The sequence below is a fragment of the Achroia grisella genome, unplaced genomic scaffold (assembly GCF_030625045.1).
Source record: "Achroia grisella isolate CSIRO2021 unplaced genomic scaffold, CSIRO_AGI_Agris_v1 utg660, whole genome shotgun sequence".
In the NCBI taxonomy this organism is placed as follows: Eukaryota; Metazoa; Arthropoda; class Insecta; order Lepidoptera; family Pyralidae; genus Achroia; species Achroia grisella.
Window position 1 is genome coordinate 8074099 of NW_026712984.1, and position 20550 is coordinate 8094648.

Below are 20550 nucleotides of genomic sequence, written 5' to 3' on the forward strand. Positions count from 1 at the left end.
TCCTGATAAAATTAGATCAGTTGGTTATCCTAGTAATAGTATTAAATGAGCCACTTATCAATTAAAACCGATAAATATTTCTAAACTAACATGAAACTTAATGATTAAATAATGTTCCAACCGATAAATACCGTGTTAAATGAACACATTAATGATAATAATGAATGAATTAATGATAGAAATGTAAGATAACGTGGAGTTGATACACGTAAACGTCGTAATAAAAAACGTATATATGTATAGTCCGCGAGCCAGAGTTATTTTTCGTCAATTATTTCCTCCCGATCAAAAACTTAAAAATGATTAATAAGGTTGTGGTGAGGGTTTTGAAGATTTGTGATATTCAGCTGTAGTTCCGTTCCGTTATATATATTTGATAATATATAATTACCATCATTGTAGGTACATAATATATTCAGTTATATTATATTTAAATTTATTACTAGTATTTACTTATATTTGATAATTATATCCATATCCACTAGGATATGGATATAATTATCAAATATATATATCTTTATCATTACATAGTATAAAATAAAGTCGCTGTCGCTGTCTGTCCGTCCCTATGTATGCTTAAATCTTTAAAACTACGCAACGGATTTTGAAGCGGTTCTTTTTAATATATATAGAGTGATTTAAGACGAAGGTTTATATGTATAATACATGTACACCCGTGCGAAGCCGGGGCGAATAGCTAGTATAGTATAAAACAAATTCGTTGCGGCTGTCTGTTCGCTTGTATCTTTTAAACTACGCAACGGATTTTAATGCAGTTTTCAGCAATATATGTATATAATATGTATATATATGTACAGCATGTATATGTATATATATTTGTATAAATTCACTATTTGTTACTGTACTCTTGTTAATTAATTTCATATTCTCTGTTAACTTTATAATGTGTTGTTGCCTTTATACATAGTGACGTAAATTTTTAGACTTAATCTGTTGTTATTTGTGAAAGCCTGTCTGTGGCTTAGTATGACGTCTATATTGATTTTATTTAAGATATACTTAAATAGCCTTGGTTTTAATAAGTAAATAAACAAAATAAACTTGTTTATTTGTAACAACTTAAAACGTGCTTAGTCGTTTGCTACCGAAATTTTGTTATTTTTACAATTTACGATGTCATTATATTTAAATGACCCACAGACAGTTCTACTGAGTGTGTATTTCCCTATTTTTCTCAAGTTCAAATGACAACTCGCTCTTGACCTTGCCAATATGGCAGCCCGGTTTACCGCGGACTATATATAGAATTAATGTGATTAAATAATACCGAGCGAGTAATGCTGCAAATTAAAATAATTTATTCTTAATCACGGAAAATACCAACGTGTTCTTTAATAGTTGAAAACAAATGCTTGGATTAGTCCAAGCTAATTATAGTTGAGTAGTTTCGAGTTAACTACAAACAAAATTTTAATTGTCCTCTTTCAATATGTACTAATAAAATTTATTTAAATTCATTATTAAGTTATATTGCTGTAAGTAGAAATAGAAATAGAAATAATATTTATTCAAATAAACTTAATATAAGCACTTTTGAATAGTCAAGTTTTTTTATTCTACCGCTTATTCGGTATGCAGATTCATCACTAGAAGAATAAGCAAGAAACTTGTTGTTGTGTGTTGCTCTTTTAAATAAATATTGATTTAATTATATTTAATTAACAACAAGGATTAGGCATGCGACAATCAACATAGAAACCGCTACGCACTTAATCTCTGTTCAATCAGATAACATTGTCAGCGCTATGAATTCTAAGTTAGATATTTTCTACAAAAACATTATTATCATATATAAATTTCACCAAAAAATGTTTCACCAAAATCGGTTTAGTAGTTTTTGCGTCTATCTATCCGTTCTCACTAATTTTAGCGTTTATAATGTTACTAAGGTAGTAGATTTATGCATATAAAGTGTCAGCCCGATCGGTTTAAAATTGACAAATTTTCATACAAACTTTCATCCCCTATTTTATCCAACGTGCAGGTGCCCTACCTCCGCCCCTTATACCGTCCACGTGGCTTACCATTATACAGTTTTACAGCTTTTATTGACGTTTCAACTTTATGTACGTAAATTTTAAACTTTGAAAGTCTTTAGTCTGAGGGCACCGTTAGGGGTTCGAATCTCGGCCGCTCGGCTTAAGGCGTCGTAATATCGATCCCCGTTTGAATTGGACGGGGGATCGATCGGAGGCGCGACCGTGGGCACCGGTGTGGAATGACAAGGCGCCTGCGCGCGCTCGGTTGATAGCGCGGTGTGGATGTGGTTGAGGTCATCGTCTTCGCCGGCGAGGACGGTGTCGTGTGTGTGTAAAAATGTGGTCGGGACGGTATGCGGATGGATGGATGCAGATGCGTTTTAAATCTTTGAATTTCATGGGTTATTCTATACTATAACACTATAGAACAAGCTGTGAAATCATAGATTTGTAACGCGTCCGCGCATACTTGGGACCCGTCCCAACTATACGCGGACACATGCATCCCGATGCAGGTTAGATATAAATAATCAATTATTAAGGAAATGAAAATTACTATCTATATATGTACTAAAGTATAAAAATAAGGAATCATCATAAAGATTGTGACACACGAGTATAATTGACGTCAGTGGCGTCCATTGATGTTTAGTTAACATGACGTTTGCTTGATCTTGGTATTCATAAGTAATAATTAATTGAGATATTATGTATTAACCAACGTAGAGAACGTATTGTCGAGCGCTATTTCAATTAATTGCGGCAAAATAACCGCACTCAATAGGGTTCTATTAGTGCGGTTGTTTCGCTGCAAGAGTTGTCACCCGTTATACTCGTGAACGGGTGCTGCTTGTAGGGACTGGGCATAACTATGACTGGGCATTGTTAGTAATGTGAACTGATGATCTCCACACAGTTCCTCCTGGAAACCATCATGATAAATTCTTGGTGAATTTGTCACGATGGGGTAACTGACCTGACCGCATGCTCCTTTTATCGTCAACATTATGACTTGCTGATACCCTATCAGCAAGTCATAACTGTATTACTAGCAATGTGCCGTGTCAGATTGACCTCCACGCAGTTCCCCCTGGAAACCATCGTGATAAATTCTTGGTGAATTTGTCACGATGGGGTAACTGACCTGACCGCATGCTCATTTTATCATCAACATTATGACTTGCTGATGCCCTATCAATAAATCATAACCGGTGGCTAATGACTGATGAAATATGATGATCCCAAATAAATGGAAGGCATTAATGATGATATTACAATGCCACGTCTTCTCTAAGCTCTGTAATATTTGTACGTCAATGGTTACAACGATAATTAATTATAGATTCTCAGAACCATAGACACAGTATTATGTTTATTAATATCGCAAAAAAAAACATGAGGATTTATGTGTTTATTTTTATACTTTACTAGCTGTGCCCGCGACTTCGTCCGCGTGGAATTTAATTATATTTTCTAAAAAAAAAGTCGCCTAAAGAACTTTGAATTTTGTTTGTCTTAACTTATTCGTTCCGTTAGGTACTGATAGGTTCAAACTAATACATTTACATCCTGCATCATCCCTTATTTAATCCCCATGGGGGTTGAATTTATCAAAATCCTATTTAAGCGAACGTATTCATCAAGCTCCATCCTCCAGCAATTTTTAATTTCAGTTCAACAAAAATAATATTTTCAACTAACTGATCGTCAAAAACGTTGCAACGTAAAATAAGCAATTGTTTGTTGACCTTAGAACTACGCATTTGTTAAATTATATGCATCTTTTTTTTTATTTCCAAGAATTTCTTATATATTTATGTTTATATATTTTTTTTTCTTATGAATGTTTATGGAATGGTGCACCCGCCTGCGCTAACGGTTTACGCTGGCGGGGCACCAGTGGAGGATGATAAGATGAGCATGAGGTCAGGTCAGTTAGCACATCGTGAGAAATTCACCTAGAATTTATCACGATGGTTTTCAGGGGGAACCGCGTGGAGGTCAACCTGACATGGTACATTGCTAGCAATGGGGTCAAGAGTCCACATTACTAACAATCCCCTTTCCCCCTATATTTGGTATTTGGTATAATTGGTATTAAAGAAATTTCATAGAAATAGCTTGAGTATAAAAATCAAACTTTTTTTATATGCCACCCCCAGTGGTTTTGCACACCGATTTGCTTCCTATACTCACAGGTTCGATTCCTCATTAATTTTCATCAACATTAGTATTCGTTTATATTAGAGAATTGGTATAGGTCTGGTTATATACTATGTATGGATTTAAAAAAAAAGTATGGTCTGGAACACCTTCAACACTCTTGAACACAATCTATTACTAACTGTAAAAAGTTGCTATTTAAATGTTCACAGGCGTATTAGATGTGTTTCGATATACCTACTTTATTACTTTTGTACTAGCTTTTGCCCGCGGCTTCGCTCGTGTTAAGAAGTATTATTATTAATTATGTATAGTTTTTGCGGCTTTACTTTAGTTTCCTTTCTTAGGGGATGTCTACGTCATAGTAGCTTTATGCATGCAAAGTCTCAGCCCGATCGGTTTAAAATTGACAAAGTTTCATACAAACTTTCATCCCCTATTTTATCCCCTTGGGCGTAGAATTAATAAAAATCCTTTCTTAGCGGATGCCTACGTCATAACATCTACCTGCATGCCAAATTTCAGCCCGATCCGTCCAGTGGTTTGGGCTGTGTGTTGATAGATCACTATGTCAGTCACTTTTGAGTTATATATATTTAGATTCACTCACTTTTTATTCTTTAACAAAAATCTATCGGTCTCCTCAAAAAGTGTTAAAATTAACCATTGAAAGTTAATATTTAAGTTAAAAGTTAGTTAAAAGTTTCATTTGAAACTCCTACATGTTAGCGAAGAGAATGTATTTATGTAAGTTTAAATCACTTGTTCAGTGCCTATAACACAAGCTCTGCTTAGCTTTGGACTAGATGGCGCTGCGTTAATAGTCCAGGGTAAATATTATATTATATTAAAATAACGGGAAAAATACAGATGAAATAAAATTAAAATATTTCTTATAACTACATTTATTACAAATTATGAACAAACTAATAATACAATATTTTAATACTTAATTAAAATTTAAGAAGAAACATTTTTATCGATTACTAGCTACTCGCCCCGGCTTCACACGGGTGTACATGTTTTATATATATAAACCTTCCTCTTGAATCACTCTATCTATTAAAAGAAACTGCATCAAATCCTTTGCGTAGTTTTAAAAATTTAAGCATACATAGGGACAGACAGCGACAGCGACTTTGTTTTATACTATGTAATGCCTTATCAATAAATTAACAATACTATATTTAATGCTTAGACAAATTTTATTTATTTATTTATTAATATTAAATAATTCAATAATTTGAAATGGCACATTAACGATTATACCATGTTATCTTTATTAAACAACTCATTTGATTTAAACTAAATTTATATTTTAATGATTTAAAACTCATTTTATCTCTGATATAATAATAAGAATATTAAAGTAAAAATTGTGAACACTCTTAAGCTTAGCCTGGAAGAAATATCCACACTTGTTTGAAACAACTAAAGTCATGTCCAAGACTTACTAGACTTTACTTTCGTAAAAATTAAAACAAAAAGTTATTTTATATCGTTGTTAATAAGCTATGTTCTCGTTGCATTGATGTAAGTTTGTTTTCTATTACGTATAGTAGTTTGCAATTCTACATTTCTATGCCACAAATAAAGCATTATTTAATACTTACTAGACTTAATTTCGTAAAAATAACAAAACTAGTTTTTTTTTCATGTAGTTATTATATATAAGCTATGTTCTTATTGTATATATATATAAGTTTGTTTTCTATTACGTAGTTTGCAATTCTACATTTTTATGCCACAAATAAAGTATTATCTAATACTTACTAGAATTTTGTTTCGTAAAAATATAAAAAAAAAAGTATTTTCATATTGTTACTAATAGGTTATGTTCTTATTGGATTAATGTAAATTTGTTTTCTATTATGTAGTTTGGTATTCTACATTTCTATGTCACAAATAAAGTATTATCCAATACTTACTTAACAAAAGTCGTTTCATAAAAATAAAAAATAAATGTTTTTCATGAATGTAAGTTTGTTTTCTATTATGAATTTTGCAATTGTTATTCGGATAGGAATACATGTTACATTGTAATATTGTAATGAAATTTGTAATATTTATACATATTTATGATTTTAGTTTAATTATAATTATTTATACTTAGCATAATGAATTATTTATGTTTTTTGCAATGAACACAAACAACTTCTGTGAAGGAGTGAATTTAAATATAATAACATTAAATATATAATCGTGATAAATATTTCCTCCTCAGTCATTAATTAATGAATTATCTCCCTTTTGAGGGGTTTTATTTAATATATTTTGTGAAAATTTTATCATGGGCTGTGCGTTGATAGATCACTATGTCAGTCACCTTTGAGTTATATATATTTAGATTAGTTGTTAGTAATTCTTACATTTTGAAATGATTATTATTACAAAAAGGCGCTAAAGCACTCACGATTGCAGAACACGAGCATGCACTCACTGACATCGCGCGAGGTCTTTCTCATTCTAATTCTGTTACATTTACATGCAAAGTGCATGTAAATTTCGTGTTTCGTGAAAACAAATTCGCACGCGATATAGGGCAATAATAAAGAAAAAAAAATAATATTTTCTTATTTTTGATACATATGTATTTATTATATATAAATTTTTATTTATTATTCTTTCAAGCTTGTGACAATATACGCTCCTGAAAAAGGATTGGTGAGTTTATTTTGAACCATTTACGACATTCTGCCGTTACCAGCTACATTAAAGTTGTTCGTATTTATTTTTCTTATAATTAATGTATCTTTTTGTTCAATAAGTTAGGGGGGTGGTGTGGTGTGGGGGGTCAGGCCCCCTGCGGGGGCGCGGCCCGCATCTGCCGCAGCGTGCGGCGACACGACACGCGGCGCGACCCCAGCCGCGGCCACCCCGCCACACGACACACAGACACCGGCTCCTCCCGCCTGCACACACACACACACACATACAGACTTCAGGATTCATAAAATAGAAATTTATTTATTCTAATAAAATTGAATTTAAGTACAGAAGTGCTTGAAATTTAACGCGGGTGAGTCCGCGTGCACAGCCTGTGACAAAATAGAACAGAACAGAACAGAACAGAATAGAATAGAATCGAATCGAATAGAAAATCCTTTATTCAAATAAACTTAAATTTAAGCACTTCTGAATGGACACACTTATCTTTTTTTAATCTACCGCTCATTTGGGAAGCTGACTCATCATAAGACAAATGAGCAAGAAACTTGCGTGTTGCCCTTTTGAATAATTGTTGTAACTTTACATTTTTAAGTTGAAATGTTTGATATAAATATAATATAACTGATATAAATACCTAACTACATTTGTAAATACATACATAATATACATAGACACTACCCAAATCCCTCTATTCTGGTCACTCTATTCTCCCAAATATGTATTTAAAAATGAATCTGTATTATTGTAAACATGTACAACATTTATTTGAAAATAATACGAGCTGAGTTTCTTGTCAGTTCTTCTCATCTCGAAATAATTCCGAACTGACGGTAGATTTGACATATCATAAGAGTCTGTAATAGACCTACATGAATAAAGATATTTTAAATTTGATATTAAATCTATACAAATAATCATAATCATGAAAAGAAATGTTTGTATTGTACGAGGAATCGAACCCGCGATAATCGGAAGTAAAGCGGTGTAATAATAGTCTCAGGACAATTCACACAACGCCATCTAGACCCAAGTTAAGCTAGCTAAAGCTTGTGTTATGAGTACTAGATAACTGATACAAATACATAGAAAATTTTGTAAATACATAGAAAACACCCAGACCGACATAAACAATCATACTCATGAATACAAATGATTGTGCCTGCGAGGAATCGAACCCGCGACCATCGGAAGTAAGGCAGTGTACAACCACTAGACCACAGCGACTGTCAGACCAATATATAGACTCACCTGAAAAACATATGATGCTCCACGCTGCATCGCCAGAGTTTCTTGGCAGCTGTGGTGGAGGCCAGCCGAAATATGAGATAGGTTTCGTACTCATCAAACTCGCCAGCTCTCAACCGCAGTGTATATGTCCGTTTGTTGTAGCCGATCTTGGTAATCTTCGCCCAGGGAAACCGGTTCATTATTTGTCTGCATCAAAAATTGAAATAGTATGTAGCGCGGTGGTTATCACCTCATCACATCATTGTAACATTATATATGATTAGCTGTGCCCGCGACTTCGTTTGCGTGATCATCAAAAACACTATCGCGATTATCTTTGGATGCCCTCAAATATGAATAATTTTCCCCGATTTTACAACATTTTTCATTGCAGCTCCGCTCCTATTGGTCGTAGCGTAAAGTTATGTAGCTTAAAATGTTCCTCGACAAATGGACTACCCAACACAAAAAAAAAAAATTCAATTAGAACTAGTAGTTCTTGAGATTAGTGTGTTCAAACAAACAAACAAACTCTTTAGCTTTATAATTTTAATAATTAATAATATTATATAAAAAATTCTCGTGTCACAGTTTTCGTTACCATACGCTTCCGAAACGGCTTGACCGATTCTCATGAAATTTTGTCAGCGTATTGAGTAGGTCTGAGAATCAGCCAACATCTATTTTTCATCCCCCTAAATGTATTTTAAGGCAAAACAACGTTTGCCGGGACAGCTAGTAATATATATATATATATAGTACAGATGTAGATGAGGTGTCGACATTATGTAGCGACATAATATATTATTTATTGTAGTATGTAAGTAGTGAGTATACAGGTGAAATAATTGTACTATTTATTGTACATTATTAAGTTTTTGTGCTATATTGCTTATCTGTAACTCGCCCCGGCTTCACACGGGTGTCCATGTATTATATATATAAACCTTCCTCTTGAATCACTCTATCTATTAAAGAAACCGTTTCAAAATCCGTTGTGTAGTTGTAAAGATTTAAGCATACATAGAGACGGAGAGATAGCGACAGCGACTTTGTTTTATACTATGTAGTGATGCGTACATTCGACGCGGAGTCGTAACGTGGACTGTTTTTAATGCTCTATTTACACTCAGCCCGAGTGAGCAGGGAAGTGAGCAGCGCGAGAGTGTAAACACGAGTGGAAACACTTCCCATGCCGTCCCATTGGCGCTGCCACTCGCGCTGCCCGGCGCTCCCTCGATTGTCGGTTTTTCGTGCGCGAGTCAAAGGACTGGCAGCGCGAGTGGCAGCGTGTTTTTACATTCAGCCCTCTCGCTCAGTTGTCGCCCGGCAATATTTCGGCCGGGGAAGCGGCTAAATGTAAACGTAGCATAACATTTAACTTAAGTCTATGTTAGTGGAGAGTGGAGACATAAACTAATAGAAGGGTCTCAAGTGTTGACAGAAATATTACAAGTGTAAGCGTACATTTTAACCAAACGAGAAGCACTGAATCACTGGCAAGAAATGCCAGGATTAACACATTCAAAAGACCTAATATCGGGCTTCTCGACCAAATACTCCAATAGACTACTGCTATTGAGTAAAAACAACATGCATGATGACTAGGGCCCTCACAGGACACTGCAAATTAAACAAGCATATGGCTAAACTAGGCCTATGCACGACAAGTATCTGCAGATTCTGCCAAACTGAAGAGGAAACGCCGCTTCACATCCTATGTGGTTGTAGCCCACTCATGCATAAACGAAATATCTCCTTTGGAAAGTTTACACTCTTTCCCGAGGAGATAAAAACGATCGCTCCTAAGAATATCCTTCAATTCTTGTCCCTGACGGGTCTAGGTAGCGAACTCTGAAAAGGGCGAGCACAATAGATCTATGTAGGTCGCAGTGCTACGGGTGCTACACATCTGACAATAGCCCAAACAATCCAATAAAAAAAAATAAAAATAAAGCGTACATTTGAAAAAAAAATAATTTCATAAAAATTAAGGTAGTAAGCTATCAATTTTATATTTAAAACTATCTACTACAGTCAATGAAAAATGTAATTACACGTACATAATATAAGAACTATTATTATAATAACAGTATTTTAATAAAAAATAGTAAAATAGTAAATGCAATCAGGATTGCGCAACGCGCGCACTCGCGATGCGCGCAATCGTGATTGCATTTACCGATGTTGATTGCGCGAAACGAATGCGTCTAAGGCATCTAATGAGTATTGAGTAAACTCACCCATCTCTATGGATAGCGATCCCTGGAGCAGATACAGCCAGAATTATGTCTATTTCTGCGCTATCCCGCGCGCAGTGCATCTCTGCCCCGTACAAGGGTAGTCGCTTGGCGCTCTCCAAGTAGTTAGACTCCGCCTCGGCTGGAGTTTGACCTCTGTGTAATTATAAACGACCATTTTTAGGAGGAAAGGGGATTGTTAGTAATGTGGACTGATTATCTTATTGCTAGCAATGTACCATGTCAGATTGACCTCCACGCGGTTCCCCCTGGAAACCATCGTGATAAATTACTGGTGAATTTGTCACGATGGGCTAACTGACCTGACCTCATGCTCATCTTATCATGATCCATGGGTCCCCGCCAGCGTAAACCGTTAGCTCAGGCGGATGGACCATTCAATTATAATACAAAAAAAACCACCATTTTTATTACAATAAGTAATTAGAAATAAACAAATAAACACACTGATCACCTAGGAATAGTTCGATCAACAATTAATAACATAAACCTAGACTGTCACAGATGGTCACTTTAATAATTATAAAATTTCATGTTTTATGAGTATATGAGGAATGAGTATATACGAGGAAGTTTGAAAGTTGCGCCGGTTATAGAAAAGTTGCGAGGTAACAGATTGAGCTGGTATGGGCATGTTATGCGGAGGAATGAGGACCATGTCTTATGGAAAGTGTATAATATGAATGTGGATGGATGTAAAGGGAGGGGACGCCCTAAGAAAAGATGGATGGATTGTGTGAAAGATGATATGAATAAAAGAAGAGTATGTTCAGATATGACGACCGATAGAGAGCAGTGGAAGAGAATGACATACTGCGCCGACCACAAATAATGGGTTAAAGGCAAGGCAATGAATGAATAAATATTAAAATTGAAATGTTTCATGATTTTTACACGAAGATTGTGTCTTCAGGCCCTTATTATACAATGTTACAGTTTGTTAATCCAAATAGATATCCTACATTTTGCAATATTAATTACTAGCTTTTACCCGCGGCTTCGCTCGCATAACTTCATTACTGGCTGCTTAATGGCGTTGAAGTAGCAAAATGTGGATATTTTATTTTTTGCTAGCTGCACCCCCGACTTCTTCCGCGTGGAATTAAACTTTATTTATCTAAAATGAATGTAGCCTAAGTTACTCCTTATTACATCAGCTACCTGCCAAAAAAAGTCCTATCAAAATAGGTCCAGCCATTTCAGAGATTAGCCGGAACAAACAGATCGACAGACAGACAGACAAAAATTGTAGAAAATGTTATTTTGGTGTATGTACCTTATTTATATTCATGTCCATGTAGTAAAAACGGTTATTTCAATATTACAAACAGACACTCCAATTTCATTTATATGTATAGATAAAAAGTATTTGTTTTTTTAATAAAAATTGTTGTTATTTCTAATACTTCCAAGAACATGTGTACAAAATTTCATGATGATCGGTTCAGTAGTTTTTGCGTGAAAAAGTAACAAACATCCCTCCATACTCACAAACTTTCATGTTTATAACATTATTACTTACTTATGAGTCAGCTCGTAACCACGGCTAGTGCAACCTAGTCGAAACGTCGAGAGAGGTAAATACCTTTATTTACCATAAAATTATTCGTGTTAAGACCCGGTTAATAATTTAAATAATTAGCTTTCCCGGTACACGTTGTTTTGCCTTAAAATAAAAAATAAAAATTTAGGGGTGGACTACCCCTAACATTTAGGGATTCTCAGACCTACTCAATACGCTCACAAAATTTCATGGGAATCGGCCAAGTTTCGGAGGAGTATGGGAACGAAAACTGTGACACGAGAATTTTATATATAAGATATACTTACCTATGCTTCTTGTACAAGTCCTCAACTCTCTCCTCCATGTCGGCTGTGAACAGCCTGTGTGGTATGGGCCCAGTTTCCACCAGGACCGCTGAGGATAGTCTCCCCGGCTCGTGATCACCCAACTCCGCTTGAATCCTATACGAGGCGAGCAGCGCGTATGTAATACTGGAGCAGTTCAATCGGCCTGTAAATGCATATTTGATGATGTAATCCCGGCCGATTTATATCATCCGTCATACTCGTGAACGAGTGCTGCTTGTAAAGACTGGTCTGCTCTAATCACTATGACTGATTTCCTCTTATTAATTGTTTAACCAGTTGGTTATATATTCAATATTTTTTCAATTTGATTATTTAATTGAATTACTGCTAATTGGTGGTTTGTATTCACACACTTCAACTTAAAAATGTAAAGTAATAATAAAATTATTTAAAAGAGAAACACGCAAGTTTCTTGCTCGTTCTTCTTGTGATGAGACAGCTTTCCGAATGAGCGGTAGATTAAAAAAAATGTGATGACTATTCAAAAGTGCTTCAATGTAAATTTATTTGAATATATGATTTTCTATTCTATTCTATTCTATTCTATTTCGGTCACGGCGACTGTCTTCAACTCCGGTTTTGCCGTTGATGTGCTCATATGGCCAATTTTGTTTGTAAACGTCCTCACACATCGCGAGCATGATAGAACACCGTTCAATGCATATTTACGAGGAATAGTAATGGTCGCCATGGGGTCAAAATTCAACGGCATCTCCGACCGACAGGCTCGATCGAGAGCCTCGGTGTTCTAGCGGTTTAGCACACTGCTTTACTATCCGATGGCCGTGGGTTCGATTCCTCGCACGGGACAAACATTTGTATTTGATATTTATAATATGTATTTATTTAAAAAAATGCATCCATGTATTTATATCAGTTGTCTAGTACCCATAAAATAAGCTCTGCTTAGCTTGGGACTAGATGGCGCTGTGTGAATTATCCGGAGATATTATTATTATAAAAATATTATTATCATTAATTTAACAATCAGTAAGACTATAGACAAATAATATTAATCTATTCTCAACTTGAGAGTGTAAAAATAAACAATTATTTTAATCATAGTTATCTACACATGCAAATAAAATTGTAGTGTTTGTTTGTAATATTGAAATAACAGTTTTTTACTACATGCATATGAATATAAATACGGTACATACACCAAAATAACATTTTTTTACAATTTTTGACTGTCTGTCTGTTTGTTCGGGTTAATCTCTGAAATTGCTGGACCCATTTGGATGGTACTTTGGTAAGGAGTAACTTAGGCTACTTTTATTTTAGAAAAAATCTCTAATTAACTTTTTGTTAAATTCCACGCGGACGAAGTCACGGGTACGACTAGTTTATCTATATATTAATACATATAGCAAAAACTTTGTACCACTTTTTACGCAAATTCTCGCTATAGACATATGGATGGTGTATGTACCGTATTTATATTCATATGCATGTAGTAAAAAACGGTTATTTCAATATTACAAACAGTTACTCCAATTTTTTTTATGTCTCGTATCGATGTAGGAGTGACCTTCGAGCAAGTCTCGTCGGACGGCTAGCACCAGTTGGTTTCTCGTCATGTCGTCTCTTAGTTCTGATGGTTCCGGTGGGTAGAACTTCACAGCTAGCCTCACGTCCCAGGGTTCGTCTGAAATTTATCAATGTATCCTTACTAATATTACAAATGCGAAAGTAGCTCTGTCTGTCTGTCGCGCATTCACGTCAAAACTACTGAATTGATTTAAATACAATTTGGTACACAGTTAGTCTAGACCCTGAGAAAGGAGATAGGCAACTTTTTAATGCGAAAAAATGATTGAAAGTTAAGATAAAAGGTGTATGAAAGTATCGTCATTTTTAAAGCTAGAAGCTTGAAACTTATTTTTAGGCTGTTGATAAAATATAAATTAAGAAAAAGGGTCGTAAAGGGTTGAAAGACGAGATGAAAGGTGTAGGTGTATGGATGTATTGTAATTTTTAAAGTTAGAAGCTAGTTACCATGGCGTAACGCCTGGTAAATTGCTGTGTGTGGCACGTAATAAGCTGACACCGCTACCAGGAACAGCAAATTACCACGAATCGGCACCTAACACCAATTATTAATTGTTATATTTTTACAGTAGTCTTGTTCGATCTTTAGACATAATTACACTTTTTGTATTTTAATAATTTCATTGTTTTAATTAAATAAAATATATTTTTTAAAAGGCAAATATCGCCCGCCGTAACATAAGTGGCGCAGTCGGTAGGATCGCGGCACTCTAGGACTTTGTAAATAGAAGTCCTCGCGCGAATAGACTCTTCGTGTGTTGAGAACTAGAGTGAACGGTGCTAATCGTAACTATCCGCGATCTCATAATAAGAACTATAACGGCGGCATATTGAAGACTTGCAGGAATCCGGAAAATTGGAGACCTGTGATCGACGAGACCCGAAACGGAGATGCAGAAGATGCTGTGTTGGTGAGTACTCTATTACTTTCCAAGTACATCCTATGCTCTATTTCCTTTCGTATTTAATTATAAGTGAACTTTAATGTGTATCTGTCTATAGGCTCGTATCGCTATAGATTTCACAAGTCAATTTAAAATCAATTGAATATCTGTGTGTATACACGTATTAATAGTAGTATAGTTATTATCATAAATATAAAATATTATTAAAATGGAGTTCGCAGCCGACTATAAGATGATTACTGACCTCATGCCCAAATACGATGGGAACCCTAAAAGATTAAACTTTTATTTAAGAGAAGTTGATAATTTAATGGGACTTATCCACCCAACAGCGGATGCAGGCTCTCTAGCTATAGTTTGTCTTATAAAAAGTCGCCTTAGTGGTGCGGCGATTGACGCGATAGCTTATGAGGAGTCATTAAACAGTTGGCCCGATATAAAACGCGTTCTACTAACACGTCTAGGAGAACCTAGGAACGAGATTCAAGTTATGCAAGAGCTCACACGTATCCGTCGGAATAAAAACGAGGATGCGGAATCCTTCGGTAAAAGGATTAGGGACCTTTTAGATACTCTGTATATGGTTGGGCAACACACCGACAAATCGTACTATGAGAAAATGGCTATTGAGCAATATATCAGTCAATTGGACTTCCATATATCAATAGGCGTAAGAATTATGATGCCAGGTACATTGGAACTTGCAATAGTAACCGCACGACAGGAGGAGACGAAATCAGTTACTTATAAGAATAATTCTAGTTTTAATTCCCAAAACCAACAGCAAAAAGCTACAAAAATAGATAATTATAAACCTAATAATTTTCCACGTCAATTTCATAGTCAAGTAGGTACACCATTCAATTTTTCAACGCAGCCACATTTTTCACGACAAATGCCATTTAATCAATATGTACCTCAACAAAATAATCTCAGCCCGGAACAACGGCAACAGTTAGTTAATTCATTATTACCCTGGAAGAATAGACCAATCCCCGGTAATTTTAAGCAAAACTCAGGCAACTTTAGGAGTAACAATAACCAGCAAAGACAGCCGAACGTTCCACAGCAACAGGTAAGTCCGACTCAACTTACATCTGACGTCACTATGCGATCGGTTAACAAACCGACACCTCCACAATATGCATATGAGGAATTATTCTACACTCCGTACGAAGGTAAGTCCGACACACCTCAGTATTATTGCAACCCGTTAGATTATTATTCCCCTCATGACGAACAGCATAACAATTACTACCCTAACACTAACTTAATAGAAGAACAAATTGAAACATCTCAGGATTTTTCCGAAACTCAGGACGAAGACGACCAGAGTTGATAAAACTAAACCACCAAGATAAAGATCATCTCCCGTACATAATAATCCCCGAGTTTAATGGAAAGTTTCTCATTGATACTGGCGCCTCACGTTCTATGATATCGCCCGATGTCATTCAATACGCGAAACTCGAACAATGCATCGATTACGAACCATTCGAGGTAAAGACAGCTCACGCGGTGACGCAACATGCATATGTCGCTCATTTGCCCCTACCATCAGTCTTTAACTCGAACATCACTCACAAATTTCTCATTTTCGAGTTTGACAATAAATATAAAGGATTAATTGGATTAGACCTATTAAAATCACTCTCGAGTAATATCGATTTAAAAAATAAAATACTTCGCACCCATACTACTGACATACCAATTTATTTCGATTACCCCAAAAAGAATATTCGATTAGAACCGATGTGCCAAAAAATAATTAAAATTAAATGTAACTACACAGACGGACAGTATATCCATGACGAGTACAGTTGGACACCCGGTTTAGTATCTCCCGCGGCGATAGTTAAGGTTCATAATGGGACATTCCTAACATCAATCATTAATTCAAATACAGAAAAGAAAATTATTACAAACAAATCCCCAATCGAATTACAACCATATAAGCAAAAAGAAAAACCGATTCATTATTCATATTCAATGCAAAGTAATATAAATATTGATAAAGAACTATGTGAAAATTTAAAGAAAATTCGATCTAGCCATATGAACGAAGAAGAGAACGCGAGATAACTAAATTGTGCTATCAGTATAGAGATCTATTTTATTCCGAAAACATCCCTTTAACCTTCACTCACGCTGTTAAACACGAACTAAGATTAACTGACGACACCCCGATTTTTGTACGTAGTTATAGACAAGCCCCACAACAAAGATTAGAAATTAAATCCCAAATCGATAACCTTATGAAACAAGGCATTATCCGCGAAAGTATATCACCATGGTCATGCCCTGTTCACATAGTCCCTAAGAAGCCTGACGCTTCTGGCAAAGTCAAGTGGCGATTAGTCATTGACTATAGGCGACTTAATGATAGGATTATTGAAGACAAATATCCTTTGCCGAACATTAGCGATATACTCGATAGACTAGGACGTGCACAGTACTTCAGTACAATAGATTTAGCAAGTGGGTACCACCAGGTAGAAATGCACCCTCGTGATATTGAGAAAACAGCATTCTCAACAGAAAGGGGACATTTCGAATTTTTAAGAATGCCGTTTGGTCTCAAAAATGCTCCAAGTACATTCCAGAGACTAATGGATCATATTTTACGTGGACTCGATAACGTCTTTACATACTTAGATGACGTTATAATAGCTTCTACGTCACTACAAGAGCACATGAATAAATTAAAACAAGTATTTGATCGTTTAAAAACTCATAATCTCAAAATTCAACTCGATAAATCAGAATTTTTACAGAAACATGTACAATTCTTAGGACATGAACTAACAGCCGACGGACTTAAACCTAATAAAGATAAAATAAAAGCTGTTTTAAATTTCCCTATCCCAAAAACACAGAAGGACATTAAGTCTTTCCTCGGTTTAGTTGGTTATTATAGAAAGTTCATTAAAGATTTTGCTAAATTAACAAAGCCTATGACTATTTGTTTAAAAAAAAATAACAAAGTTACACATAAACCTGAGTTATTAGATGCTTTTAATAAATGTAATCAATTACTAACCAACGACCCACTCTTGCAATCGACTTTGACAAGGACTTTATACTTACCACAGACGCATCAGACTTTGCTCTCGGAGCAGTCCTCTCTCAAGGCTCGTTAGGTTCAGACAAACCTATTTATGCATCTAGGACACTTTCTGAAACAGAAACCCGCTATTCAACTATTGAAAAAGAGTTGCTAGCTATAGTATGTAAAATACTTCCGACCATATTTATGTCCAGCCGTAAATTTACTATCTTACAGATCATCGACCATTAACATGGCTGATGTCCCTCAAAGACAAATTCAAAATTAACAAGATGTTAAAATTAGCTGAGTATGATTATAAAGTTATATACAAAAAGGGTAAACAGAACACTAATGCGGATGCTTTATCCAGAGCAAAAATATTTCATAATAGCATTGAATCCCTGTTAGTAAATTTCGATGACAACGATGACGACGAAATTATCCCACGTATATTTGAAAACGCACGTAGGGAACTTGAATCTGAAGCTGCTGAAGCTGATCCCCCTGAAAACCAAGTAAACCCTTTAAATGTACAGCCTACAATAAACACCTACAGTACAAACACATACATCAACCGATAGTATGAGTACAACTTCATTTGAGCCAGGTCACCTCATATCTACCAAACACACCCAACCAGATAACGACAATATAGGAATTCCAATTATAGAAGATTATTATAGAAAAGCAAAAACAATATCCAGGATCTGTATATAGATAGAGGATAGGTCCACAAATTCTAAAACAACAATTAAAGATGTATTTATACCAATTAATAATACTGAACGCGAAATAATAAAATTTCTAAAAGAGCATACTGTAGCAGAAATAGAGTTTTTCACTGTTACTTTCTCGACGAAAACCTTTATTTAGAATTTTCAAAAATATACACCACAGTCTTTAATGAAAGCCCAAAGTTATTTAGGTGTACATGCAAATAAATTATTAGAAAATAAGACAGAACAACAAAATCTTATAATAAAATATCACGAAGGTAAAAATATACATCGCGGTATTCAGGAAACGTATAAACAACAGAAATTATCACTGGCCGAACATTTCCTATCAATTCAGGCTTTTGTAAATAAATGTGACATTTGTTTAAAAGGTAAATACGAACGCAATCCTTTAAGACCAACATTGATGAAAACGGAAACACCTACTAAACCTATGCAACACTTATTTATGGATCTATATTCTACTGGCGGAGGAACATTTCTCACTATCATTGATAATTTCTACACTTACAAGCCTCCAGCAGCGTACACGTTGCAGATGGCCTACTACAGATATTTGCTATACTAGGTTTGCCCCTAAAGATAACGACAGACTCAGACACTAAATTCGACAACGACATATTAAAAGAAATCTGTGCATCACATAATATAGACATACACTTCACTACCCCATATGGTACTCAAATTCCCCTTAGAAAGATTCCATTCAACAATCGGCGAAATAATACGCATTCAACGCATGACTAACAAAGATGACACTAAACAAACACTTATGAGATATGCAGTTATCGCATATAACAATTCCATTCATTCCACAACAGGTTATACTCCACACGAATTACTTTATGGACATACGGCGGCTAGAAACCCATTAGAACTCTATTATAACAAAGAGTTTTACCAAGACTTTGTACTTACAAATAGGACAAACGCAGAAGCAGTGCAGCAGTCTGTGGCAGCCAATCTGTCTAAAAATAAAGAACAGGTAATAAACAAGCGAAACCAGGAAGCAGAGGAAATACGTCTGAACTAGGTGAAACCGTTTATTATGGCAAAAACAGCGAGAAACGACAAAACAAAACCAGTTTTTAAAGGCCCATATAAAATTATTCATTTACACCCTAACAATGTGGCTGAAATATAGGTAACCACCCTAATTCCAAATCTATAAGAGTACATTTGTTATTACGAAGACCCCACCTTGTTCCAGGACGATCATCTCCGGAATGCTCACATCAGCAACCACCGTGAAAATATTGATAACTCTAATGGTATACTTTTTGAATTAAGCAGGGGTCAGTCCTTAGACAAATAGATACTTTTAACTTAGTATGTGCCTACAACATTAGTTATTTATATACAACTACATTATGAGTTCTCTATATGCATACCAAGTTTTATGATGATAAGATAAAGGAGAGTTGCATAAATCATATACAGATCAAATAGAGTATTACAGATGATACAAAGCAAAATTACTATTATACCCCATAGTAGAGTACGACCGGAATTTTTTTAACGGATTGTCTTTAGTAAAAACAGTTCAGGCAATCTAGATTACGATGATGCAGTAAAAATGAGCAACAAATTTCTAATCTCAATAATAAAATACATTCTATACAAGAAAAATCTATTGTAATAGCTCAAAAGACTATTGCAGAATTTGCGAATCAATTAGATAAGATAAATCAAAATCAAAATAGGTTAAGTTTAATTATACAAAATATAACGCAGCATTCTAATATAGTATTTAGGCAGTTTAGTTTATTACAAGTTCATATACAAATAGATTTTAGTTTACAGTTAATATTAGATAAGCTAATGATCTTAGAAGACGCTATGGCATTCGCACAAATAGGTATCATGCACCCCAGTGTAATAAATACTAAAAACTTAATTATTGAAATGTTAGATATGAAACGTAAATATGAAGCTTCAATCCCGTGGCACCGATCTATCTAGAAAATATTCACGAAATAGAAAAGTCTATAGAGATTAAAGCTTATAGTACAGAACAATCATTAAATTTCATTTTAGAAATACCCTCAGTAGAAACAACCTATGACCTTATCCATATGTATTCTATTCCTAACAAAGACAACCTTACCATTATTC

At 35.0% G+C, this 20550-nt stretch overlaps 1 protein-coding gene across 2 annotated transcripts in view; it reads right to left on the reverse strand.

Annotated features, from left to right (window-relative positions):
- Positions 1-5061: 5061 nt before the first annotated feature.
- LOC131849745 (protein 4.1 homolog) overlaps positions 5062-20550 on the reverse strand; it is a 30791-nt gene continuing 15302 nt past the window's right edge. For both annotated transcript variants that reach the window (XM_059199860.1, XM_059199861.1), the window contains 5 exons: positions 13725-13841; positions 12152-12335; positions 10304-10456; positions 8082-8267; positions 5062-7075 (listed from right to left, as the gene is read on the reverse strand). In XM_059199860.1, the coding sequence (XP_059055843.1) occupies positions 6958-7075; positions 8082-8267; positions 10304-10456; positions 12152-12335; positions 13725-13841 (758 nt within the window). In that variant the 3' untranslated portion in view covers positions 5062-6957. The remainder of the gene's footprint in view (positions 7076-8081; positions 8268-10303; positions 10457-12151; positions 12336-13724; positions 13842-20550) is intronic.